Source organism: Moschus berezovskii, chromosome 19, assembly GCF_049115385.1.
Source record: "Moschus berezovskii isolate FMDL1 chromosome 19, NW_MosBer_1.0, whole genome shotgun sequence".
In the NCBI taxonomy this organism is placed as follows: Eukaryota; Metazoa; Chordata; class Mammalia; order Artiodactyla; family Moschidae; genus Moschus; species Moschus berezovskii.
Window position 1 is genome coordinate 71,570,976 of NC_142478.1, and position 26,687 is coordinate 71,597,662.

The window sequence follows — 26,687 nt, forward strand, 5'->3', positions numbered from 1 at the left end:
AAATCCTCAATGAACGCCTGCTATTCTCGTTATTGTAACCAGATTTCTCATCTCATGCTCTCTCCACAGCATGACTGCCCTTTGAGCAGAAATCATCCCAGCTGGAGTTTCAAAGATACCAGGATCCCCCATCTCCACCAGCTGAGATCACTCAGATTTTGGCAAATCCTGCTGCCCTCAGGAGGAATCCAAGGGCCTGACTGCAGGGCCCGCAGACAGACAGACACCAGCCTCTTCCTGGAGGCCCAGGGGCTGCGTGCGGTCAGTGCCCTCACTCTGTCCATGAAATAAAGCTGCTGAAGGACTGAGGCACGTGAAGCACCGAAATGAATACCTCAGGCAGCTCCGTGCCAGGGCCGGGGCCACACAACTGAGCAAAGACCTTGAGCCCTTGCGTGACCTGACCGAGACCTGCTTGGCTGTATTTTTAGTCTCTGTGTGCTGTTTCCATCACCTGTGCTGGGCTTTACGCTGGAAAAGAGCGGAGGGACGCCTGGGGACAGCTAGACGCATGTTTTTCATGGCAGCCAGTGGGGGCAGGGGCTTGCACACTATTTCTCAGTTCTGTTGTACAAGCCAGCTTTCTGGGGCTTGCGACATTCCAGGACTGTGTGTAGTTGATGACACAGGACTTCAAGCTTAGGAGGACCCCAGGCTTGGTTTAATGTTCTATTGTTGCTGCCTGGAAATTCTTCATTTTGAAGAAAGAGACCCCACATTTTTCTCTCTCACTATAGCCTATTCTGGTTACACAAGGCCAAGAGAGCAGACTGGCACACCTAGTCAGCAGGGGTGCCGGACAGTAAGACACACGGGAGCTACTACCATGAGGCATAAATCCCCAGATTTGGCCAAATAACCCTGATTTTGAAACCCCTGTCTGCCCTTCTTATTTCCCCTTCTGAAACTAGGATGACATGTGAAAGGACCTCATGAACTATAGAGAGCTGTGTCCGGCTTTGCTAAAACCGTTCCCTAGCGGACGAAGACAGTCCACAGAGCATCCTCTGTCAATATCATCATTTTCTTGTCTTTGTCCTACTTGGGGATGGTCTTGGTCCCCGTCTCCTGTACAATGTCACGAACCTCCGTCCAGAGTTCATCAGGCACTCTATCAGATCTAGTCCCTTAAATCTATTTCTCACTTCCACTGTATAATCATAAGGGATTTGATTGAGGTCATATCTGAATGGTCTAGTGGTTTTCCCTACTTTCTTCAATCTAAGTCTGAATTTGGCAATAAGGAGTTCATGATCTGAGCCACAGTCAGCTCCTGGTCTTGTTTTCACTAACTGTATACAGCTTCTCCATCTTTGGTTGCAAAGAATATAATCAATCTGATTTCGGTGTTGACCATCTGGTGATGTCCATGTGTAGAGTCTTCTCTTGTGTTGTTGGAAGAGGGTGTTTGCTATGACCAGTGCATTCTCTTGACAAAACTCTATTAGCCTTTGCCCTGCTTCATTCCGTGCTCCAAGGCCAAATTTGCCTGTTACTCCAGGTGTTTCTTGACTTCCTACTTTTGCATTCCAGTCCCCTATAATGAAAAGGACGTCTTTTTTGGGTGCTAGTTCTAAAAGGTCTTGTAGGTCTTCATAGAACCGATTAACTTCGGCTTCTTCAGCATTACTGGTTGGGGCATAGGCCTGGATTACTGTAATATTGAATGGTTTGCCTTGGAAACGAACAGAAATCATTCTGTCATTTTTAAGATTGCATCCAAGTACTGCATTTCGGACTCTTCTGTTGACCATGATGGCTACTCCATTTCTTCTAAGGGATTCCTGCCCACAGTAGTAGATATAATGGTCATCTGAGTTAAATTCACCCATTCCAGTCCATTTTAATTCACTGATTCCTAGAATGTCGACGTTCACTCTTGCCATCTCCTGTTTGACCACTTCCAATTTGCCTTGATTCATGGACCTAACATTCCAGGTTCCTATGCAATATTGCTCTTTATAGCACCAGACCTTGCTTCTATCACCAGTCACATCCACAACTGGGTATTTGTTTTGCATTTGCTCCATCCCTTTATTCCTTTTAGAGTTATTTCTCCACTGAGCCATGAAATTAAAAGACGCTTGCTCCTTGGAAGGAAAGTTATGACCAACCTTGATAGTATATTAAAAAGCAGAGACATTACTTTGCCAACCAAGGTCCGTCTAGTCAAGGCAATGGTTTTTCCCGTGGTCATGTATGGATGTGAGAGTTGGACTGTGAAGAAGGCTGATCGCCGAAGAATCGATGCTTTTGAACTGTGGTGTTGGAGAAGACTCTTGAGAGTCCCTTATACTGCAAGGAGATCCAACCAGTCCATTCTAAAGGAGATCAATCCTGGATGTTCATTGGAGGGACTGATGCTAAAGCTGAAACTGCAATACTTTGGCCACCTCATGCGACGAGTTGACTCACTGGAAAAGACTCTGATGCTGGGAAAGGTTGGGGGCGGGAGGAGAAGGGGAAGACCGAGAATGAGATGGCTGGATGGCATCACCACCTCTGTGGGCATGAGTTTGAGTGTACTTTGGGGGTTGGTGATGGACAGGGAGGCCTGGCGTGCTGTGATTCATGGGGTCGCGGAGAGTCGGACACGACTGAGCGACTGAACTGAACTGAACTGTCCTACTTGGTGCTCTCTGAAAATCACATTATTTTCCTGTTGGTTAACCAGCCTCTCGCCTCTGTATGAGTGTCAGTTCAGACTGTTAAGTTCTTATCTTGGTGCTTTTGACAGACTCTTCACTCAGCATTTGTTGAAGGGAGGAAGGATCCCCTTCCCTAAGTACTCACTTTGCGCTGATCCTTCTACCTGCATCTCCCCATTCTGTTCTCCTTCAGGCGGCTCCTGCTTGGGAGGGTGCACGTTCAGAAGTGAAGAATTCCCAGGTTGTGTTACAGGAGGCAATTTTGGAGGTGGGGAAGGACCTGATACTGTGCAGAAGACAGAGGGTAAGTTAAGTGCAAGGCACCAGGTGGGATGTGTAGGGTGTGGCTCCGGGAACGTGGGAGAGGGGCGGCCTGCTTCTCCAAGGAGCCCAGAGGAGTCTCCACCTCGGGAATGACACAGGGAAAACAATGACTGAACAAGATGACTCTTGCCGGGGCCCTGGGTCGTGTGGGTGGAGAAGGAGGGAGCCCAGAGGCCTAGTGGGAGGTAGGTGCGCCTTTGGGGCGCCTCTGGAAGCAGCTGGGACGAGGTTGGGGAGATGGTTGGGGGCGAAGTGGCAGGTGAGGGGACGGCCCTTGGGGGGTTAGGGGGCGCAGGGGACGGTGTCCGTAAAGCGGGCCGGGGAGCCTGCGGGCCGGGGAGAGATCAGCCCCGCTCAGGGCGCTGCGAGTCTGCAGGAGAGGGCGGAGGTTTTCGCCGCCGTGCCGGGCGCAGGCCCGCACTTGCAAGTCTGGTACCAGGGACTTAACAACTCCCGGCGCATCGCCCGGACCTGCCCCGCGGGGCGTTGCCGCGGCGCTTTAGGCGGGAGCCGGAGGAAAATTTCTGCCTAGGGGAGTGCGGCGTAGGAGAAGGGCCTACCACAGACCCTGGGGCGGGCGGGGAAGACCTTGCCGGTAGTGAGGAGCAATGGGCCGGCCACACGGAGGCCGAGAGCCGCCACGCGCTCTCTGCGCCCGGGGATCCAAGTGTCTGAGAAAGCACCGTCGCCCCACTCACTTCTGGACATTCTCGGGGTCGGGAGCTTCACTTGTTTCTATGTAATCTAACCTAATTCTGTGAGGGCCTTTTATTATTTCTATTTTGCAGATGACTAAGAGCAGGGAACTTGCCCTAGTTGACAAAAGATGTTTTAGGATTCGGAACCAGTGCTCAGTATGCTGCCTCTTTTGTGCCTGCAAGAATCGGCATGGTGAAAGGAACTCAACATTTTCTAAGCTCCTACTCTGTGTGCGTAAAAGTTTCCACGCATTTTCTCATTAGTACCACCGCTTTGGGAGTAATTGTTATCAAGGCCCCGGTTAACCGATGAAGAAGTTGAGTAAGAGAGCTATTTTTCCTTTCCCGGGTGGCTCAGCTGGTAAAGAATCCGCCTGCAATGCGGGAGACCTGGGTTCGATCCCTTGCGTTGGGAAGATCTCCTGGAGAAGGGAACGGCTACCCATTTCCAGTATTCTGGCCTGGAGAATTCCATGGACTGTATAGTCTATGGGGTTGCAAAGAGTCGGACACGACTGAGCGACTTTCACTCTCAAGATCTTACAGGTGATCAAGTGGGATATGAATTCGGTCAGGCTGACTCCAGAGCACCCTTTTTAAAACAGCTGCGATGAGCCAAGCAGAGAAAAGCGGTTTGCAAAGTGCTGTTTTGATTTTTACGGCTGCGGTTGAGCCCGCGTGTGGGTCACGACCCGAGCGAGGGTGGAGTAGGGGTCACTGGGCGCCCGGCCGGGTCCAGCGGGTCAAACCTCCACTCGGGGACTCGGAGGCGGTGCCCCAGGCCCCGCCCCTTACCTGTAGGTCCCGCCCCTCGAATCTTCCAAGTGAGTGTCCGCCGGTGGGCGGGGCCCGGTGCGGTCGGGGAGATGTGGGCGTGTCCTGGTGCGTGAGTGGCAGGCGCGGGCGGGCGCCGTCGGCTCCGCCCCTCGGGCCTCGCGGCTGAGCCGGGCGGGCCCCGGGCGGCCGGGGCGGTGGCGGCGCTGGGGAGGGCGGGCCGGGGCGGGGCGGCCGGGCGGCCGGGGCGGGGCGACGCTCAAGCCCAGCGTCCCGCTCCCATGGCCGCCCCCGGCTCCCTGCGCTGCCCCCTCTCCCCCGGGCCGCGCCCCGGGGCCCCGCACTGACGGCCCATGGCGCCGCCCGCCGCCCGCCTCGCCCTGCTCTCCGCCGCCGCGCTCACGCTGGCCGCCCGGCCCGCGCCCAGCCCCGGCCTTGGCCCCGGACCCGGTGAGTGAGCGAGCCCCCCGCCGCCGCCTGTCCCTCGCGGAGCCCGCCCAGGGGCCCAGCTCCCTCGCCCCTGCTTGGTGGGGCTCCGTTTCCAGCCCCTCCGCGACGCCCCTCGGACGAGGCGGCCCTTCTCCTCGGGCCCCTCCGCGACGCCCCCGGCCTGCGCGCCCTCTGCCTCAGTACCTCAGACCCTTTCCTCAGGCTCCTCGGCGACGCCCCCCCGGGCCGGGAGGTCTCCCCTCTCAGGACCTCGCACCCCCAGCCCAGTTCAGGTCCCTTGGGGCGACTCGCCCCGCTTGGGGACGCTGCCCCACCCCCACCCCCAGCCCCTCAGCGACACCCCGGGCCAGGACGCCCTCCGCCAGCCCCACAACGACGCCCCCGGGTCCCTTTCCCTCCCACGTCCGCGGGCCCCGCGCCTCCCGGCTCCCGAGCGGGCGCCTGGCCCCTCTGCCCGGGTCTGCGCCCCGCTAGCCCAGCTCTGTAGTCTGCGCCTCGTGAGGAGTCGAGTTGACCTGCCTGTCCTACTAGTAGAGGCGGATCTGGGTCCCGAGACGACCGGCTCTGCCCTGCCTGCACGTCCCCTTCCCCCCCGGGGCCCGCTTTGAACTTCCCGGGGACTCAGGTGCAGGTCCAGCGTGGAGAGAGGAAGAAAGGAAGGGGGTGATGGCAAACGTCTCCCCTACAGAGGTTAGGGTGCTTGTCGTGCGAGTGCAACGCAGAGCCCCCGTTTCCCATGGGTATCTCCACACTTAAAACAGGGTCACCCGCTCCCCAGACCAAGGTCAAGGCCAGGTTTTCCCCACATGGGGCCCTAGACCAGGATGGAAGCTGGAACTTGCTTAGCTTGCCCTCACACCCTTCCTTGCAGCAGAACTCTCCCAAGTTGAAGAGCAGGCAAGAGGGCGTTGTCTGGCCCAGGTACCTTTCTCAGCAGGTTGTTCAAGTGTGAGGAATTGGACATGAGAGAAAGGGGTGGGAGACGTGCATTACAGATTTGCCTGAGTGGGAAAACTCAAACCTCTGGGTTCTCCACCCAGAGTTGCAAACTGTGATGTTGGAGACAGGATTTTGCTGCTGAAAGAAAACTCTGGGTTGCTTTGTTTACTTGCCAGCTTGATTTTGTGATAAAGATCAAGTTTAATGTTGTCACTTACTGTGTGACTTTGGGCTGTGCCTTCGACTCTCTGAGCCTCAGTTTCCTCATCTGTAAAGGAGGGATGATGGTAATTCCCTTGCTGGGTTTGGTGAAGATTAAAGGATATACTGCAGGTAACACACCCACGTACAGCAGGCAGTCACTGAACACATTTAAGAATTCTTTTTATAGTGCTTCACAGTTTGCCAAGTGCTGGGCACCTCCTTTGCCCTGAGAACGCTCTGAGCTTCCAATCTGATTAAACCCCGTAAAAGGCAAAGCTTGGCTTTAGAGAGAGAGGTAGAAGGGGGCTCTCCAAATGCTGTAAACCTTACACTCAGGAAGGGGTTTCTGAGTGATCAGTGGCCTCTTAAGGGGACATCTACAAAAACTTCTGCAAAAGTTTGATCACTTCTACTGTTTACCGTATGTGAGGAATGACCGAGGAACTTTCTGAGAGCCAGGATATGTCAACATAACTGTAGCCTAGTAACCCTTTAGCTCCACTTTGCCATCTCTGTGGTTAGGGTTTAATGTCCTCTATGGAGAGAGGTACCGGTGGAAATAAACTGGTTCCTCTCCTGGAAAGGGCAAAGTAATAACTCTGAAAAGTGTTTAGGGAGTCTGCTGTGTGCTTACGCTTGTTGGAAGGTGGCACCCTCCTCAGGCACCTTTGCTTCAGTAGAAAGGGTCAAGTGCAGCAGTCCTTATGTCATGTGAACCTCAAACCTCGGTGTGCTTTTATTGAAGGGTCTGGGGTTTGTGTGTGCCTGCGTGCTCACTGAGTCCTTAAGTCCTGCAACCTTATGGACTATAGCCTGCCAGGCTTCTCTGTCCATGGGATTTTCCAGACACGAATACTGGAGTGGGTTGCCCTTTCCTCCTCCAGGGGATCTTCCTGACCCAGGGATCAAACTCAAATCTCCTGTGTCTCCTGCATTGGCAGGTGGATTCTTTATACTGAGCCAAGTGGGTCTGGGGTAGGGACAAATAAATAACCTCTATGAAATGATTTCTGATAAGACCCATGTTCCCAATTCAGTGAGCCTCATCCGCTTTTCTCCCTGCCATCTTGATATAAAACATCAGTGCCTTTGTGACTTTTCCTCTTTAGTTCCAGAGTAATTTTGGGGAGATGCCACATGGTCTTCACCATCACATCCTGTCTAGAGCCTACCCACTAGTTTTTAAAAATCCTTTCCAATAAAAAACATGTTTTACTCTGAAGATATGTCAGGCTTGCAAATTCATATTTTTGATACTGTAATTTTCTCTAAAATTTTGTGGATGGAAAAAATTATTTCAATACTTACATTCTGCATAATTTTGTAATATTTAAATTACTGGTGGTTTGCATTTTTGAATGCTGACTTTATGAAAACAGTTAGCTCATTCCCTATCAGTGATACTTCTAATTACAGTGTATAGCCAACCCAAATGATCTCCCTTCTCTTCATCCTTTGAGATCCTCTTCCTTCTTTCACAACTGATAAGGAGGAATGTAGAGGTTAGTGGTGGAATCTAGACTCCCTCCCTCTTCAAGGAGAAAGGCAACCAGGGCCACGGACTCTCCGACGTGGACTCCCATCTGGAATTTACTGACCTGCAGGGGACAGCCAAGAGGTAGGAAGAGAAGGTTGGGTGGACTTTAGCTCTGAGTTTTCCGCTGAAGGCAAATACCTTCAGTGTTTCACCATAATTTAGGGCCTGCTGGGTGTGTGTCAGCAGAGTGTCTCAACTCTGGTAACGTTTGCCGTGAACGTCATTTTATAGTTGATCCTCATTCTCCTCCAGCTCCTCATCTAGAATTTGTCCCATTAGACAGTAATGTGTCTTGCCCTAAAACCTGTGAGTTCAGTTAACAGTGAGAACTTCATACTGTACAGAGCTCTGTCCCTTGTGGGGACTCCATTAATGTTAATAGGATTTCCTGCAAAAAACCTGCCTCCCAATGCCAGAGACATGAATTCAATTCCTGGGTCGGGAAGATCCCCTGGAGGAGGAAATGGCACCCCACTGCAGTATCCTTGCCTGGAGAATCCCATGGACAAAGGAGCTTGGCGGGCTACAGCCAGACCATGGGGTGGCAAAGAATCGGACATGATTGAAGGGACTTAACATGAACGAACAGAAGGGCTGAGAGGAGTGAAGGGGACCAACGTGCATGCCAATTTCTTTTATGCTTTTAGTATTTTAAGAGACAGGGAAACGGTCAAAACTGACCTGGCATCAAAGAACTGTCATCTTTTTTGTGAAAACTCCTCACTCCTCAACAAAGCTGTTTAAGTGTTTATATGTATGAGACCTTTTATAAATCTTAGAGCAAAAAGAAGTTCAGTTTAAGCTCTCTGCTAAGAAACAGCAAGTCGGTACATTAAATAGATATTTCTTGATGTGCTTACTTATGATTTAGGTTATTTGGATCAAAGGCAATCAGTGATGAAGATAAAATATATTACTTTCAATTGCTTCACAGTGCACAGATTAGGAATTTGGTGTGATGGGCAATATATCGTCTTTAGTGTAGAATTTTCAAGCCTGTAATGCCATCTGAGGCTTTAGATCAGGTGTCGGCAAACATTTTTTATAAAGGGCTAGACAGTAAATAATCGGGGTTTTGTGGGCCATGTACTGTCTGCTACAATTACTCAACTCTGGCTTTGTAGGGCAAAAGAGGCCATAGACAAAATGTGAATGAATGGTGTGGCTGTCTTCCAGTAAAACTCACATGGACACCCACATTCAGATTTCATGTAATTTTTATGTGTCACAAGTTTTAGTTTTTTCCACCATTTAAAAGTTTAAAAAGCATATTTTAGCTCATAGACATACAAAACAGGCAGTGGGCCAGAGCTGGTCTACAGGCTATACTTGACCAAGTCCTGCTGTAGGTCCATATGTATTGATTTTTTTTTTTTTCCCACTGTTCACTGGTCTGGAAAGGTGACAAGGAGGCAAATGATTTTGGTGAATGAATGAACCTTTTACCTTTTACTGGTAGCTGACTTTAAAAGACTTTTGAGAAATGGTTGAAAAGGTAAATTTTATGTATGTATATTTTACCACGATTAAAAAGAATGTGTCCGGGAGGGAAATTTCATGCACATACATTTGGATCTTTACTAAGACTTTAAAAAAGAAAAAAAAACTTTAAAAAGAAATTTAGTGTGGTTCAGCGTGCAGTACATAAAGAAAATAGAGCCTGCCTCAGAACCAGCCCAGGGTTTGTTCAGCTATGCAGATGTTGCTTGGATCAAACTGTTGAGAGATCTGTTTCTCAGGGGAAAGCCCAGGCAGCAGGTGGCACCAGACCTGAGACATTAAAAAAAAAAAAAAAAAAAACTTCTATCATTTTCTGAAACAGTTGAGTTTTATTTCCATGGTTCTATCGTCATTTTTATAAAGTGGCCTTTAGAAAAACAACAATGTGTTTAGCATGGCTGATTATTTTAAAACATTTTTGAAAAAAACAAAATGAAACAAACATACCAAGTTGATTGTATTTGTACTGTGGAACAGTTAATGCAAAACACTTGGGAGAGGCCGGAAGTTTGGATCTGCAGCTTTTGTCTGGGTTTTTGCCTCCTGAATAAGAACAACAGAGGAGGAAGTGAATGTGTTCCATAGCAAACTACCTGTGCAGGTTTTGAGGTGAGGTCTCCTCAAGCCCCCTGTAGTCACCTGGCAGGTTAGTTTCTGGCTGACTCCTGGTGAATGGGTGAGAACCGTGACTGACATTCTCCCATGTTAGTTTGATCTTGAGAATCCAGCTGGAACCCAGAAGCGTGAGTCTAGGAGAGGAGCCCGAGGTCACTCTGTATCTTTCCCCCTTTCTCTGTTGTCTTCAGTGTCTTCCTCTCGAGATGGCAGTGCTTCTTTTCCAGACCTCACCTCTGGGACCTTATCCTGGATTCAGATTGAACAGAGAAAGCAAAGAAGCCCTTGTAGAAATGTCAGAAGGGTGTCCCTCTTCAAAAATGGCCACTCCACAGAAACCTGCCTTTTCCTTCTCTGTGGAAATCTTCCCACTCCCCACCTGCCTTTAAACCACTTTCTAGGTAAACACCTCCCTCGCCTGGACTTGCACCAGTTTGAAGAGGAATGAGGTTGGGGACTAGGAAGAACTTTATAGGCAAAAGATTTCAGGCTACCTCCTACACATGGCTGCGTCTCCCTCCTACTTATAACAGTACCCTCTAGGAGCTGCCCCTTTGCTGGGCCCAGCTTCTAGTTTGTCTCACCACTGATTTAATCCCTGGCAAGTAGCCAAAGCGTTAAACTTTTATTGTTCAATTTTCCACGAGGGCGGGGTCCCACTTCTAGTGGGCTGAGGAGGCTTCCAAACCAGAGTGTCACACCACATTAGCAACTTCAGACTTTGAGGGCTGGACTTCTTTCAGTTTGGTTAGATTCTTGGTTAGAACCAGAGCAGTGTACTCGCACTCAAAGTTTGAAAGCTAGGAAATAATAAAAACAGCAGAGGCAACTTTTAAAGATGATTCAGAACAGTTGTAGCGTTGATTTACAGGACTAACTCTCCCCAGTTTCTTGATATCTTCCAAACAAGTGTTAAGTGGCTGTCCATGTTCTTTGGTGTCCTGACATTGGATGAAAACATGGCGGCCAAGTAGTTCTATTCTAGAACAGTAGGGATTGTTAACCAGTGTCATCACAGTATGTAAATTACTTGCTGCTATTCAATCTATAAAAATTCATCTTCAAAGAAAATTATTGGACTGGTAAAAATATTTTTAATAATGACCACAGAAGCCATATTTGTTTTTCTTTGATGTTCTTCTGAAGACTTCTTCTGGTTTTAATCAGATTGTTCCCACATAAAATACAGTGGAAATCTACAATAATAAAGTCCCTATTCCTATGTCTATGGGGAAATAAACAGGATGGGGACTGTCCTTTTAAGGGGCTTTCCCCTTCCTTTTCCCCAGACTCAAAGCCTCTATTACTGGTGGGTGTTTTGGCCTCAGTTAAGGGCCTTCAGTCCTTCCCTCCCTCCATGCTTTGCTCTTTCATTAAAGTGTTTCTGTTGTCTAATTATATCCTTTCAATCAAATTAGAGACTGCAGCATCTGGTGAGGGCCATAACTGCTGCCATCTGCACCTCGTATATACAGGCCTTTTCAGCTGAGAATCACTCAGCTTCCAAATGGCAGGAAGAGATTTGGAAAAAGTTTAGTTGGAAGGGAGGTTAACTTAAAAGGAACATCTTCAAAGGCTGGGTGCGTCTCCCTGCTTTGTGATGTGTGCACTGCCATGCAGAACTTCATCGGCTTGGCTCACCAAAGATTCTCCTCCAGTGCTTCTGGCCAATGAAGGGTTTCTGGTTGTCTTAGCTGAAATAACTAGTCCTGTCATCCTTCTTACGGGCCTGAGGGGGCCCCAGGGCCAAGCTGGAAATTTCTCCCTTGAGAAGAATCTTTTGTTCTGTGACCGCTGGTTAATGGGTATGACACTCTCTGTTTATTTGACCATTTCTTCTAATTCACTGGTTTCAGCTAGAGGAGATTTGCGCCCCCAAGGGACATTTGACAATATCTGGAGACATTGTTGCAGTGGGGAGGGGTGCACTCCTGGCATCAAGCAGGTAGAGGCCAGGGATGCTGCTGATGACAGTCCTGGAATGCACAGGACAGCGCCCCTCTGCTGGATTATCTGACCCGAAATGTCAGTCATGCTGAGGTTGAGAAGCCCTGTTCTAGTCATGTTATTCTTTTGCCCTCCTCTGTGGCCTCCGAGTAGGCAACTCTGATCAACATCTTTTTTCACTCTTAAGAAAATAGATTCTTCATCCATATCTAAACTCCTTAAGCATTGCTGTGAACAGGGCTTCAGAAATCTCAGTGGAGTAAGGGAGGTCTGTGGGTCACCGTATGTTTCCACTTTCTCTAGAGTAAGAGTGCCAGATTAAATACAGGACACTCAATTAAATTTGAATTTCAGATAAACAGTAATTTTTTGTGTGTGTTTGTCTCATGCAATATTTGGTAATACTTATCTTAAAAAATTGTTCATTGTTTATCTGAAATTCCAGTTTAACTGGGCATTCTGTACTTCCATTTGCTAAATCTGGCAACCAAATTCTTGATCCATGAAACATTGCCTGAAACTTTAAACCTTTGACCAGCAAATCAGTCTGTTGGCCACCATCTGTCCTCGTTGTTCCGAGTGACTGGAGGTGACAAAGATGCCTGTTCTTGTTTGTAGTCAGCGCTGAACTGAGACTTTCCTTCTGCCTCAAGCTGTCTCCATGGCCAGGATTTCTGAAACTTGTCTCTTGAGTCATATCTTTATCTTGGAACTGACTAACAAGTGTTATCAAATCTCTACTGTATGCCACGCATCTCTGACTAGGACTTGTCCCTGTGCCAAATCTGAGAAAACGATAACTTTGTTGCTTTGGGTTTTAATTTAAAGATGTGCTCTAAAAATACACTGGGGAGTCAGGTGGCTCAGTGGTAAAAGACTCTGCCTGCCAGTGCAGGAGACTGAAGAGATGCGGGCTCGATCCTGGGTCAGAAAGTTCCCCTGGAGTAGGAAATGGCAACCCACTCCAGTGTTCTTGCCTGGAATACTGAGCCTGGCGGGCTACAGTCCACGGAGTCACAAAGAGTCAGACACGACTCAACACACACTCCACTAAAATACACTGTCTACCTGGCAGTCAGCTAGCTCCTCATTCAAGGGCTGTTGTATTTATTTGCCCACCCCATATCAACCAAGGGAAGCTGAATAGCCCAGAGCCTGGCTTCCATGGAGCATTGGCTGCCCTCCAGGATTCCATTATTGGGGAACTTTCTCACTGTCTGAAATTAAAAATCGGGCATAGGCAATACTCATGAAACTTGTCCAGAAGCTGGATTGTATCAGTTTATTTTATCTCCTTTTTAGTCTGATTGAGAACTTCAGTGTGATAGTGTTGCTCAAGTGATGGTTAGGCGAGGTGTAGATTTGAGCCAGGTGTCTCCTGTTGCAAGCAGACTCAGAATAGAAACAGGTATATTCATTGAAAGAGGGCTGATCATTCCGTGTTACAAACAATGGATTCCATTTAAATAGCAGATTACCCTGGTTTAAGTAGCAAGCATTTGATTTTCAAATACTTTGATTTACATAAACTTTCCTGGAACTTCTCCCGGGTCATTTCACAGTATGGCACCTACAGCCAGGGCGGAGGCCCAAATTGGTGAGGAAACCTGGGCTCTGAATATGTCCGTCTTGGGTTCCACCCCTGCCCTCCATACACCTGCTTCCCTCACTCAGCAGACGTTTGCCAGGCATGTTCTGTGTGGTCTGCAGTTGCTGAGAGTACAGAGATGAGTGAACCACTCAGGAAACTTAGGGGCAGGTGGAAGCAGGGCCAGGTGCTTCTGGAGCAACTACAGTTAAAGATGATCAAGTTTTAGAAGAGCTGGGACAGCAGGCGCTGTGGGACTTATTTTAGAGCCTGTGGTTTCCATAGGAGTGTAGTGCTGTCTCCTCTGGACCCTGAGCTTTCAAATAGTTCTCCAGCATTTGTCTTATGTTCTGATCCTTTACATTTGACTTATGATGCACTAAGTTATTGTCCATCAGAGAAGTGGACTTCAAACTTGAAAACATCCTATTATGCTTCCCATTTCCTTATGTGAAAACTCTAGTGTGAAATTTTGTTTCGAGATTGAAGAGGAGATTCATCAGTACATATTTAAGTAGACCCACTGGCGCTCAAGCAGTGCACTGAGAGAGGTGCTGTCACCACGCTGTGACAGAATATGTCCTGCTGGTCCTGGCAGAAAACTCCACGGTTAATTAATAGAAGTGTTTTCCTTAGAGTTCTGCTGAGCTAGTGGCTTCTGAGAGTCCATGCTCTCACTGAGGCTCGGCCTAACCTTTCTGTGTGTGTTGGTAGGTGAATGGTCATTCTTTCTGTGGGTTTTTTGGCTGCCTCAGGTCTTAGTTGTGGCACGTGGGTTACACTGCCCAGAGGCATATGGGATCTTACTTCCTTGACCAGAGGTCAAACCCCAATTCCCTGTATTGCAAGGCAGATTCTTAACCACTGGACCACCAGGGAAGTCCCTCATTCTTCCTTAAAAGCTGTCTCCTGGTCTTCAATTTGATGAACATACTTGTTTATAATATCCTACAGAATGACTGTCAATTCCTCAAGCACTACTGCATGTTCATGGTGACTCTTCCTGGCAAAAACACGTGCTTCACTGTGACAGCCTTGCATGCTGTCCAGTGGGTCCTCCCTGGGTAAGTGTAGAGCATATTCCAGATGAGACCCAGACTGGGGACTGGAACCCAAGCAGCCCTGCATTCAGGGCCTGCTCTGCTTTGATGGTTATCTGTTTTTCAAGTTATTATATAACAAGTAATAAGGACCCTTCTCTGAAGTCTTTTCATGGGTTTTCTGAATTTAAACCTCTGGTCCATTGCTTAGTATGGGTTCAGTGTTTCTTTTAATCAAGTATTTTATCTGTTAATGGGTTGGGAAGATCCCCTGGAGTGGGAAATGGCAACCTGCTCCAGTATTCTTGCTTGGAAATTTTCATGGACAGAGGAGCTTGGTGGGCTATAGTCCACGGGGTTGCAAAGACTGAGCAACTGAGCAACTTATTCATCTGTTATGAATAAGCTGGAGATTCAAATAGAAGACCTCAGGTCCTCTTCCAAAAGTATGCATTCTTCAGTTAAAATAACTTTGAGAGGTATGGGATGCTGTTTTTAAGCACACTCTTCCTATTAATGAAAAGGAAGATCTGAAAGATATCTTAATAGAAAAGCTACTGATAATTTAAATAATTGCAGTGATTATTTTGTGGCAATTCTACTTTGGGCAAAAGTACAGAACTACTTTTTCCTGTGGTCATTTGAACTGTGAATACATAGTCCAAGAACATGGTAGGTGAATGTCTGTCTTGATTTTAGATGAGTGAATTTATGGTTGATTGAGTTTGATCATAGTTCTTGAAAAAGAAACTAAAGTAGATTAATTGTAAAGCAACATGTTAGTATTTTCAAGGTGTCCTTTCAAAAATTTTTAATATGGGAAATTTAGAACATATACACAAATAGAAGAGTGTAAGGAAGTCATTATGTATCTATCTCCCAGCTTCCATGATTATCATCCAAGGCCAGTATTATTTCATTTGTATCCCTTTGATTCCTATAACTGGATTATTTTGTAACAAATCTCAGATATCGTATCACCTCATCTGTAAATATTTCAGTATGTATCTGTACAGGATCAGAACCCTTTTCAAAAACATAGTACCACTACCATTGTCACAGCTAAAAAATTTAACAATAATTTCTTAGTATCATCAAATATCCAGTCCATTACTCAGTATTTAAATATTCCTGATTGTCTCATGGGTGTTTTTTACAGTTCAAACAAGGATCTAAACAAGGTGCATTTAGGTAATCTGAATCTATTAACCTAAGTCTCTATTTATCTAGAAGTTTCCCCTTTTTTTCCTTTTTTCTTTGCCATATATATGTTGAGGATGTAGCTTCTTCTAAGCAAAAAAGAGTGCTTAAGAGCCTCTCCAGAGGCAGGGCCCACATGGGAGGTGAGTTTTGTTTTTTTCCTGAAGGATCGTTGCTTCCATTAGAGAAACAGAATTAGAGCATTGTAAGCTTGGAAGAGATTTTTAGTCATTAAGCCTTTCCTGTCACATTACCTCAGACTTTTGCATCTCTGTCCTATCTTGTTAGAATCCTGAGATTAGGGTTTAGGGTGAAGGGATGTTGGCTCCAATGCCCTCATTTCACAAGTGAAGAAGTGGAGTCCCAAATTCAGGTGATTTCTTTAAACCTCTCAGTGTCAGCTACTTACCTAGTGTCGTTCCCTCTTTCTGCCAGTGATTCTCTGTGCACCGTGTAGAGAGAAGGCCTCCTCCTTCCCCACAGACTACCCTCTCTCTGGGGATCTAGATCTGGATCAAGATCTAGATCACTTGCCTCCTTGTAATCAAGGGAGTCCCTGCCCTTGGGGAGCCATCGGCGTTAAAGATGTAGACTTTCTTCTCACAGGTTCAGCCCCATTGGGGTGAGAAAAGCTGAGAACCACTGCCTTCCCAGGGCCACACACTTCTTGACCGCCAGGTTCCGTGTAACTGAAATAAGGATTCCTGAAGTGCCTTTGAGTGTCTGAGGGCAAAAGGTGATTTTGTCAGGGACCGCAAGCATTGAGGACCTACACACAAGTTCCCACCAGACACCAGTCTGTATTGGAAATGCACCAGGTGTGTTGTATAAACATCTGACGACACTCTTGTGTCACCATCTAAGTATTAAAAGGAGCTTTTTCCACTTCAGCCTTGTATTTCTTTCTTTTTTTTTTTTGAACAGAGGAAAATTTATGCGTCGAACCTGGACTGGTCACTTATGATAATATACATGCTACAATTCCATTCTCCCCAATCATTCCACCTTCACCCTCTCCCACAGAGTCCCAAAGACTGTTCTAAATGCCTATGTCTCTTTTGCAGTCTCTTATACAGGGTTCAGGTTACCATTTTTCTAAATTCCATATACATGCGTTAGTATACTGTATTGATGTTCTTCTTTCTGGCTTACTTCACTCTGTATAATTGGCTCCAATTTCATCCACCTCATTAAAACTGATTCAAATGCATTCTTTTTGATGGCTGAGAAATACTCCATTGTGTATATGTACCAAAGCTTTCTTATCCATTCATCTGCAGATGGACATCTAGGTTGCTTCCATGTCCTGGCTATTATAAACAGTGCTGCAATGAACATTGGAGTACATGTGTCTCTTTCAATTCTGGTTTCCTCGGTGTGTATGCCCAGGAGTGCGATCGCTGGATCATATGGCAGTTCTATTTCCAGTTTTCTGAGGAATCTCCACACTGTTCTCCATAGTGGCTGTACTAGTTTGCATTCCCACCAACAGTGTAAGAGGGTTCCCTTCTCTCCACACCCTCTCCAGCACTTATTGCATGTAGACTTTTGGATAGCAGCCATTCTGACTGGTGTGAAATGGTATCTCATTGTGGTTTTGATTTGCATTTCTCTGATGATGAGGGATGTTGAGCATTTTTTCATGTGTTTATTAGCCATCTTTATGTCTTCTTTGGAAGACATAAAGCCTTGTATTTCTATACTCTACCTGCCTGCCAAACTTAATAGATATCTTTTAAAAGAACAGAAGATATTCCTGCTGAAAAATATTTTCTGCCTTATTTTAAGATGCCATAATTCAATTTAATGCTTGTTGATTCGTGTTGATTTCAAACTAGGCTAAAACAAGCCAAATTCTTCCAACATAGGATTGATAGAGATGCTGAATGGTTCTATGTGGAACAGAAACTCGACTTTGATGGATTAAAAACAATGACTCTCACAAACATCACGTAAACAGAGATCTAACTAGTAATTAGCTACCAGAAAACTAGGAAAATTCAAGACTCAGTATGAGAAAAAATTTCTGTTTCTCAATAGTGTGGTTAGGCATGGTTCAGGGAAACTTGTTAGGAATGACTTGGAGCTTCATTGAGAACTTATTCTTCAACCTTATTAAATATTATTGAGGAGCAGAATGTCTTTTGCTTTCCTACTACTATCTCATGTATGTGAAGTTTTAATTATTTTAACAGAATACCTCATTACAGTTTTAAACATGAACTTTAAAAATTCAATGTATATACAACCTGTCAAGGGTTAAATTGCCTGAGACTCTTAACTTGGCATTTTCCTCACTTATAATAAGTATAAATATTGAATTATGTGATTTCAGTAGCATATGTAAACAAAGACGTGTTTCATCACACAGTTGGAATTTTAAGAAAAGCATATACGTTTTTCGCCTTGCCTTTTATCCACTGAATGCTGGGATTCGACATAGGGTTCAAACCATATATATTTTTTCCTTTTATTTCTCTATTTTTAATTAATTTTTATTGGAGTATAGTTACTTTACAGTGTTAAAAGTTTCTGCTATACAGCAAAGTGAATCAGCTGTACGTGTACATGTATCCCCTCCTTTTCAAACATTACATGTTTTTTTCTATCCGCATGGTGGCCTGGTGACTGTCAACAGAATTGTAAATAGCAGAATGGTGTGCCTGTCCATCCATGGCATATTGCCTTTTATAGCTATGTATTTTTATGGGGTAAACTACATGATCGTGATTGTTACAGTACTTTCAAAGTTATAATAAAGTTTAATTTTTTTACACTGTTTAGTTACATAGTAATACACTGTTTATTTACATAATAATTTATGGGGCACCTACTGTGTGCTAGGCATTTTACTTGCAGCTCCTCTGATTCTTCCAGTTATCCCGAGCTATTAATAATCGAATCCCCAGTGAAGAAACTGAGGCTGAGAGTTCAGCTGCATGCCTGCAGCTTGTAAACCACAGAGCTGAGCTCTGACTCCAGCTCGTACCGTGCTCTTTCCATGCTAGAAGTTTTTCTTGCTAGAAAGTGGTGAGAAAAGTATTTGATTTAAACTGGAGATTAAACATTCAGTCCTGGAAGTTTACATGAGCATGTATGTCTCTTCTGTAGGTGTCACTTGTTCAGGTGGTCAGGGCTGCATAGACAGGCTTCAGCGGCTCCATGAGCACTTCTGAAACTGTACACTGTTGTGTATATGATGGTTGTCTGGGGAATCAGATCCCTGTCTTTCAGCCTGTTCTCCAAGCGGTCTGTGTGTCCGTAAAAGGGTTAGGACTCCTGATCTCACTGACGGCCCTCATTTCAGAGGTTAAGAAACTTGAGTTGCAGAAGGGATGTGCTGTGAAAGTGGTGCAGCCGCCAGGTCAGAGCCAGAGCAGGACAGGCCTGCGCCCGTCAGCATCCTCCTCTGACCACAAGTCCATCTCCAGTTTTTAAAAAATAAATGCCACAAGCCATACTTTGAAGGATTTTGGTGATGGAGAAAAAGATAAGGCATCACCAGCTTAGAAAGGCAGAATTAATCCTGAGTGCTTCAGGCTTGTGTCTAACTTAAGGGCTGTTTTCCTTCAGTCCCCTAAAACAAAAGACTTGGGGTTCTCTGATAGAGAGGAAAGGTCCAACAGAGATGAATGGAGGGGGCTCCAGCTAGAGAAGACAGTCAGGAAATAAAGCAGTGCTTTTCACAGCTTATGATCCCTTCCTTCTCAAAACCCCTTCTCCCTTAAAGATCCCACCTCCCAGACTGTGCTCTGTCAGCCATCTCGGCTGGGCCCTTCTTCCAGGCCTGAAATGCAGCAGGGCTCCAGGGCACGGCCCAGATATCCTCTCTCTCCACACAAGTGCTGTTACCGCCACACTTCTGGATCTGGCCTTGGCTTCTTTCCTCAACCCTGGGCTCATCTAGCCATCTGCTTACTCTCTTTTCTCCATCCAGTTTTCCTGTGCAAAACCAAAGCCTTGATTCCACCCGCAAGGTACTGTGCCTCTTGGGTCCGCCCCATCATAGTACATGGCAGCACCACTCACCCAGCTGCCCAGGCCTACCTCCTCGGTGTTGTCGCCGACTGCTGTTTCTCTGGGACCCTGTATTCATCAAACCCCTGCCCCCCAGCAAATATTTTGGTTCTACCTTCCAAAGACATCCAGAGTCCAGCCACTTCTTCCCACCCTTCAGCTGCCAGCCTGGCCCAGGCCACCCTTCTGTCCAGCCCATCGTCTGCAGCAGCCACCTAGCTGGTCCCCTTGCCACGTGCTTGGCACGCTCTCCACAGCTCTTCCTCCGCCCGGCAGCTGCAATTCTGCTAAAGAATAAGTCAGATCACGTCACTTCTCTGCTCAAAGCCCTCCAATGGCTTCCTGTCACTCAGAACAAAAGCCAAAATCTAACTTATAGGACCTTCAAGACCTTACATATCCTGATCTTGCCTGGCCCCTCCTGCTCTTCATGTCCCACCCACCCTTCCCCGTACACTCGCCCTACTCTGGCTGGGTCAAAGGAGTGGCCTCGCACTTGCCCAAAGAGTCTATGCAGTTTTCCGGGTTTGTGCCTGCCATGCCCTCTACCCAAAAAGCCCTTCTTGTGTCATTTACTGTTTGCTTCCTCCTCTTGTTCATATCTTTGCACAAGTATCGCCTTTCCAGGCCCTTCCTAAAAGAGAACCCCCACCGTTCCACCTCCATCCCCTTACTCTGTTTTCCCTTGTTGCACACGGCACTGGCTAGCGTTGACTTTGTTTGGTGTATTATGAGCGTGAAGCGCTGTTAGCACTTGAATGCAGATTTTTCACCACACGGCCCCAGTGCTGTGAACAGTGCTAGACACATAGTAAGTGTTGAATAAATATTTGTTGAATGAATTAATGAATAACATCCTGGACATCAGATTTATCACCTTTGCTTGTTCTCTTACCGAATGCATAAATATTAAAACCAGCCACGTGATACTTTATTTTTTTATTGGTTTAAGCCTCTCCTTGCTTGTCTAGCCAAGGCTTAGGTCAGTTTCCAAGTGGTAGGAAACAAGGTTGGCAGGGTCCCCATTACCTAGTACCTACCCTGGTATTCTGATGAAATCAAGATGCACACATAATTGTAATCCAGAATGTTCACGTTTTTCTTGGCCCCCCATCCCCCCCCCAACAATTGACATGCACTGGACAAGTCTGCTCAAAAAATAATTGTCAAATCTGGCAACATTGCCTCAGTTTCCCTAGTGTAATTAAGAACGAGACTGGGTCTGGGAGAAGCAGACTAAAGCCAGCAGGCTTGCTCATACCCATCCCATCTCTCAGATGCTACCTCATCTCGTTCCAGAGGGCTGGCCCTTGTATGGATGGCCACTGGGTTCTTCTTCAGATCAAGTCATCAGGGAACACTGACCCACTGCCTTGCACATTGCTGTCTACTGCTAAGGCTTTCAGTTGGTCGCCCCACATTTCTGGCTCCCAAGCCCCTCAGTCACTTTCGATAGGGGAAGAAGATGTATTAACACATACATATTAAGAGTCTAGTAACTGGCAAAGATTGGCATGATGTTCTTAGAGTCATCACCAGGGCAGATTTTTAGGAATTTAGGTTCCCAGGTCCTGCTCTAACCCTGAGACTGGGTAGGGCTCTGGTGTGGTGAGCCCACATGCGCGCCAGCTTGCGTACACACACACACAGTCTCTCTCTCTCCAGCAGATCGTATATATTCCTAGTGATGATAAGTGCTACAGGAAACAAATGAAGGGCAGAAAAACAGGAGTGGAGATGGTGGGGAAGGGTTTTCTGAGGAGATAATGTTTAGTCTGTGATGGGAAGTATTAGGGGAAGAACTTTTCAGGCAGGAAATAGCATGGTGTGTTTATAGAATTAAAAGCAGAAGAATGTGGCTGGAACACAGCACATGACGAGGGGAGAGCTTGGCCGGTGGAGAGAGGGCCTGGGGCCACGTCTCACAGGCTTCGCAAACAGGGATGAAGGCTCTGGGTTTTGTTCCCAATGCTCACGTTTCTCTGGGAGTTTTGAGCCCTGTGTGGAGAATGGGTTGTTGGGAGCACAAAAGTGGATGCCGTGGGACCCGAATTGGACCATATTGTCATCCCATGGCGAATGGGACAAAGGTGGCGGCGCCCAAGACGGAGAGGAGAGGGTAGTTTCAGGGAACACATTTGACAGAAGTCAACAAGACTCACCTATGAGAGGAAACAGGGTGAGGGAGAGCGTGGGAAAGCTAGGATGATGCCAAGGGGTTCTGTCAGGGGCAGCATAGAGTGTGATCGCGTGCCTCAGTCACCTCATCTGTAAAATGGGAGTGTTAAGGCCTCCAGGCTGGGCTGGTGATGAGCTGATATAAAGCACTTAGAGCAGAGCCTGGCCCTCAGTAGAACCCCAAGTAAACGTCAGCGGTGGTGTGGATGGTGGTGATTCATCCAAGGTTGCACAGCTGTTTGGCGTCAGGTCTGGGACCAGTGGATTTTCTGCTATACTGAACTGCTTCCTTCAGTTACATTTGGACTTTTTTAATTCATGCACACTCTTGGTGGAGGGTTCGGTTGACTCAGAACATGACGAGTTGCCCTTCTCACACTGTGTAAGTGAAGTGCGAGGGTGTCCTGTGCAGCCTGGGGTTCCCGGTTATTTTGGCTGTCCATAAAACCGTGCCATTCTGGGCAAAACACAGGGCCCAGATTGGGAGAGGAAGCATGTACAGGAAGAGAGGTGGTCTGTGGGTAGATTTCAGATACATTTCAGAATATAGACCTGCCCAGGTTATGCACATGCCAAGGCTGGAGGAGGAGCACGCCCCACATTGGGTGCCAGAGGTGTGAGTCCTTTATGCCGGAAGTCATGGGTCAGCACATGCCAGGAGAGGGAAAGGAACAGAGCCAAGAATGTTAGCGTAACTCCCCCAGATTGTCAGGTTCCTAAGGATACATCTTAAAGAAGTGTTTGAAGTGCTTCTATCTGTCAGTTTCAACTAAGCTAATTTTTGGAAATCGCTCTTTGTACTGTGCCTTTCTCGTGAACTTCTGCGAATGTAATGCATGCAATATGTTGGGGGGAAATCCTCTCAGCCAAGGTTCCCATCCAACCCCCACCCCCCTCCCCCCATGAAGTCTGAAAGGCAGATTTTAGAAACACAATTATTGCACCTGCAAGGATTTTGTCATCTTATTAAAGGGACCTCAGACCATGTTCAATGTGTCCTGTAGGAAGGAATTTCAGAAGGAGGTGAAAGAAAATGCCAGCTCAGCACCCGCTCCCTCCTGTTGACTGTCTGTTTTGTGGCACCTCCATCTCAAGCAGCGTGGGGAGGACTGTTCTTCATTACCAGGGAATGTGAGTCATTCCCAGACCCATGTGATTGGGATTCCAAAGCGTTGCTGTATCCGATGGTCTTATTAAATCCAAGTGTCAGTGCAGCCTTTCAGACCATAGAGGAGAGCTCAGTTAGAGCTGGTGCCCTGGTTCCAGTTACCATGCAGAGACGCTGGCGGCGCAGTGACCCCCTCTGAGCACCCAGAGTTCCTCACAGACAGCTCCCAGATTTGGGGGTTTTCCCGGTTCACTTCATAGGCTTCAATACATTTCAGCTCCCTGTTTATATCCTAGCTGGGATCTGCATACTTTCAGGGAAAATGTCCTCATGTCTGCAGACAAGCAAGTGCCAAGAAGAGCCTGGCCTTTGGAGGGTACCCAGACCTACCAATGTTCAACCCGCTGTACTCGGATCCAGCAAGATACTACCCATTTCCAGCTCCATCCAAACAAAACAAGACATCAAGCACAGAGGGAGGAAGCTGTAGATGTTGCCAGAAATTTAGTTTGCTCTGTCTTTTCTTTCTCCTAGAATGTTTCACAGCCAACGGTGCAGATTACAGGGGAACGCAGAACTGGACGGCACTGCAAGGTGGGAAGCCATGTCTGTTCTGGAACGAGACTTTCCAGCATCCTTACAACACTCTGAAGTACCCCAACGGGGAGGGGGGCGTGGGCGAGCATAACTACTGCAGGTAAGACCCTCCTCCGGTCTCTTCCCGCCTTGCTCACAACTAGGCAAAGCTTAGTCTTCCTTTTGGCCAACTCAGAAAGCCTTTCTTTTTACTATTTTAGAAACGTCTCTCCCAGAACTGCGTGTGCATGTGCACACAAACACAGAATCTCTTTTCAACTTGGGGCCCTTTGATGCTGGTTTTCAGAGCTCTGCTTTCCTGTCTGATCACTTCCATGTCTCTTTGGGAGGGTTTCCTTTGTTGGTGCTGTCACCAGAAGACTCAGCTTCTTAAGCTGCCGTGGATGTCATGGGCAAGCAGAGCACTGTCTGCGGCCCAAACCTCCCTCTGCTTCTGAGCAAAGGAAGATGCCCCGTGTTGTCCCACCTCCTGCCAGCCCAGGACCACCCTGTTCTGGGAGCAGCTGTAGCCAGCAGATTTGTGCTGTTTCTTTCCTTTCAGTATACTCGGGTGTTTCTTTGCTCCTTCACCTGCTGTCTGACCCTCATAGGGGCTGAACTCCATGGTGCTTCAAGTGTGTACTTGTGATTGTCGGGGGAGATGGTCCATGGCTTTGATCAGATTCTCAAAGTTGTCAGTGATCCAAATCAGGTTGAGAATCGCTGGTCAGTAGGGACCAGAGCACCTTTGGTTATAGCTACGTCTTAGGTATTTATACCCAGGGTCCTGGTTATGTGACTCATGGTTCAGCCATGTGCTGAATTTAATTATTATTAGGACAGGTACAAAGGCAGCCTCTTGAGCCACTGGGGCAGGGAAAAACGATCACTGAGCTACTCTTTGAGCCACACACTTTGCCCCCAGTTCTAGCAGAATGTTGGGATCTTCGCACTGTTGACCCAGCTGAGACAACATATTTATACCTATGCTGCACGGGCCCCAGTGTTTACCTGCTGTCCTCCCCAGGAACCTTTGCCCACATCTAGAACCCTTGGGCTTATCTTGAAGTCTCCAAGCCTGTAGTCCGTGTTGTCTTCATCTCTTTGCTTCACCTCGGTTCTAATAGACACCAACTGGCCATTCCCTCATAGCTGCTAGTGCACTGTTAGTTAGTTTGCTGTTTGATTGCTGTTTTTAATATGTTACATTTTATTTTTTGTTTGTTATAGAAGTATTAAAAGTTTATAAAAAAAATTTCTGAAACACCACCTATATATATATATAGTTTAAATAAAGTCCCCATTTTACCTCTTCCCTCCCAAATCCTCTCCAACAAGGCCTTCTTCCTGGAGGTAACAGTTTGTTTATATACTACTTCACATTTTGCTATCTTTTGCATATTAGCGTTAATGTTACATATGCTCACTAAATAATCCTTTTACATTTTATTTTCAAAGTTGTACATGAGCATTAATATTTTTCTTTCATATTTAAAAGAAATGAACCCCACTCCACTTCTGGCTTATTTCCTTTCCCCTAGTTTTTCTTGCCTGGAGAATCCCAGGGACGGGAGCCTGGTGGGCTTCTGTCTATGGGGTCACACAGAGTTGGACACGACTGAAGTGACTTAGCAGCAGCAGCAGCAGTTTTTCTATTGGGAATAGTTGGCTTGGGTTAAGAAGGGTACTTAGGAAGAGGAACCAGTGTTTGTTTTTTGATTTATCTTCTCGTTCTAAACTATCTCTTGGTATTAGGCTGTTGGTTTATTCTATTCTTCCGTTGCCTTCTATCAAGCAAGTCTTCTCAGACGTGCTCCTGTTTTTAAATCTGATTTTAAATTTCCCATGAGGTTTAATTTACATGAAAAAAATTTTTTTTTCTATAGATTAGCACCCAGTTCCACCACTAGGCTCCCACACATGCACCAGTAAATATCCATTAAGAAAACAGTAAACACCAGGAGCACCACCTTCGTCCTGAGCCTTGGCTGGCTGCAGGCCTCTCCTTTAATTTGGTGAAATGTACCAGACCTGACCTAACAGTTTATCCTTCAAAAAAGGGACACTGAAATTGTCGATTATTATCACATCAGAGAGCCCTGGGGCCTTTTGTTTTAGCACTGAAGCAAGTCAAAGATGAATTTACTTGTTCTTTCTTAACCTATTCTGATGCTTTTCAGAATGGTTTTGACTTTGATAACAAACTGTTGTTTTCGAAAGACTTTACCAAATCCTACATCAAAGCCAAACCCTGAATAGAGGGAGGAAAATGACAGTGAAATACTGTCTAAAGAAGGGCTTTGTACGAGTTCTCCAACTTTGATTTCTCAGCTGACACCCAACACCATGTTTGTCTTACGTGATGTTTCCAATGCCATCCCAGTTGCGACGTCTGAGAGATGGCGAGTGATGGGAATGGACTTCTCTGGGCTCTGTGTATCTGGGTTGGGGGTGGGAGGACAGAGAGGCCGGGATAGCAGGGTTGCTGCTGGCACCTGCCTTTGGGCACAAAAAATAAAAGGACCCTTTGTGTTTCAGGGTGGTTTATCTTCTGGGCTACACAATAGGCTGATCCCTCCCAGGCCTGATAGGGGCTGCTCCAAAAGCTTAGGCCACAGGGTCTTTATGCCCATTTCCGGCCTAACCGGAGTGTCAGGTTTCCAGCCTTCTGAGTCCAAATAAAGGGAGCTTGAAAAGCAACGGAGAGAGGCAAGGCTTTTCTGTGTGTCCAGTAACCCCTGCCATCTTTTGCTGTGTTTCAGCAGCACTGCCCATTATTGTCGTGGCATCTCAGAGCTGAAAAGACCTTAAAGACATTTATTCCAAGCCACTTGTTTAGAAATGTGAAATAAATCTTTTGCGATTATTACTGCCATGTCAGAAGTTGGTACCGGGATAACAGGACTCTGTGTTCTGACTGAGACACTTTGGTGTAGTTTTCTTTAGAAGTTTCTGAGAAGTCAGTATTTTGACATGAAAATAGGACCCATTTCTATCACACATGAGTTGACTGGCCTGATCCTGTTGAAAACTTGTCCGTGGAGTCTGGAGCATGTGAATTTTATTTTATTGTTTAAAAATCACACAGTGTTCACTCTAGAAGACGTACAAAAAAAAGAGAATCAGAAAAGAAAAACAGAATTATTAATACCTGTAGTCCCATCATCTAGAGATAAATACTTTCAAGGATCTGGTGTGTATCCGTCCCTAAATATATCTTTTCAAAAATGGGATTGTTATACATCGTGTTTTAGAGCTGCCTTTAAAAAAAAACCTAACAGGACGTATGAATATCTTTCCATATTAATAAATATGTCTCTACACCACATTTTTACCAGCTATCT

At 46.5% G+C, this 26,687-nt stretch overlaps 2 protein-coding genes across 7 annotated transcripts in view; both read left to right on the top strand.

The window, feature by feature from the left end:
* ZNRF3 (zinc and ring finger 3) overlaps window positions 1-4,430 on the top strand; it is a 160,819-nt gene extending 156,389 nt beyond the window's left edge. Inside the window, exons 10-12 of one of the 5 annotated variants that reach the window (XM_055405043.2) lie at window positions 70-261; window positions 2,842-2,952; window positions 3,761-4,430. The gene's annotated coding sequence lies outside the window, so the exon portion shown is untranslated. The remainder of the gene's footprint in view (window positions 1-69; window positions 262-2,841; window positions 2,953-3,760) is intronic. The other 4 variants (XM_055405045.2, XM_088828303.1, XM_088828304.1 and 1 more) reach the window with 4 other exon arrangements.
* A 243-nt stretch (window positions 4,431-4,673) lies between these two features.
* Window positions 4,674-26,687, top strand: part of KREMEN1 (kringle containing transmembrane protein 1) — a 55,042-nt gene continuing 33,028 nt past the window's right edge. Inside the window, exons 1-2 of one of the 2 annotated variants that reach the window (XM_055405049.2) lie at window positions 4,674-4,894; window positions 23,302-23,464. In XM_055405049.2, the coding sequence (XP_055261024.1) occupies window positions 4,798-4,894; window positions 23,302-23,464 (260 nt within the window). In that variant the 5' untranslated portion in view covers window positions 4,674-4,797. Of the gene's footprint in view, window positions 4,895-22,677; window positions 22,791-23,301; window positions 23,465-26,687 lie in introns of those variants that run through there. The other variant, XM_055405051.2, reaches the window with a different exon arrangement.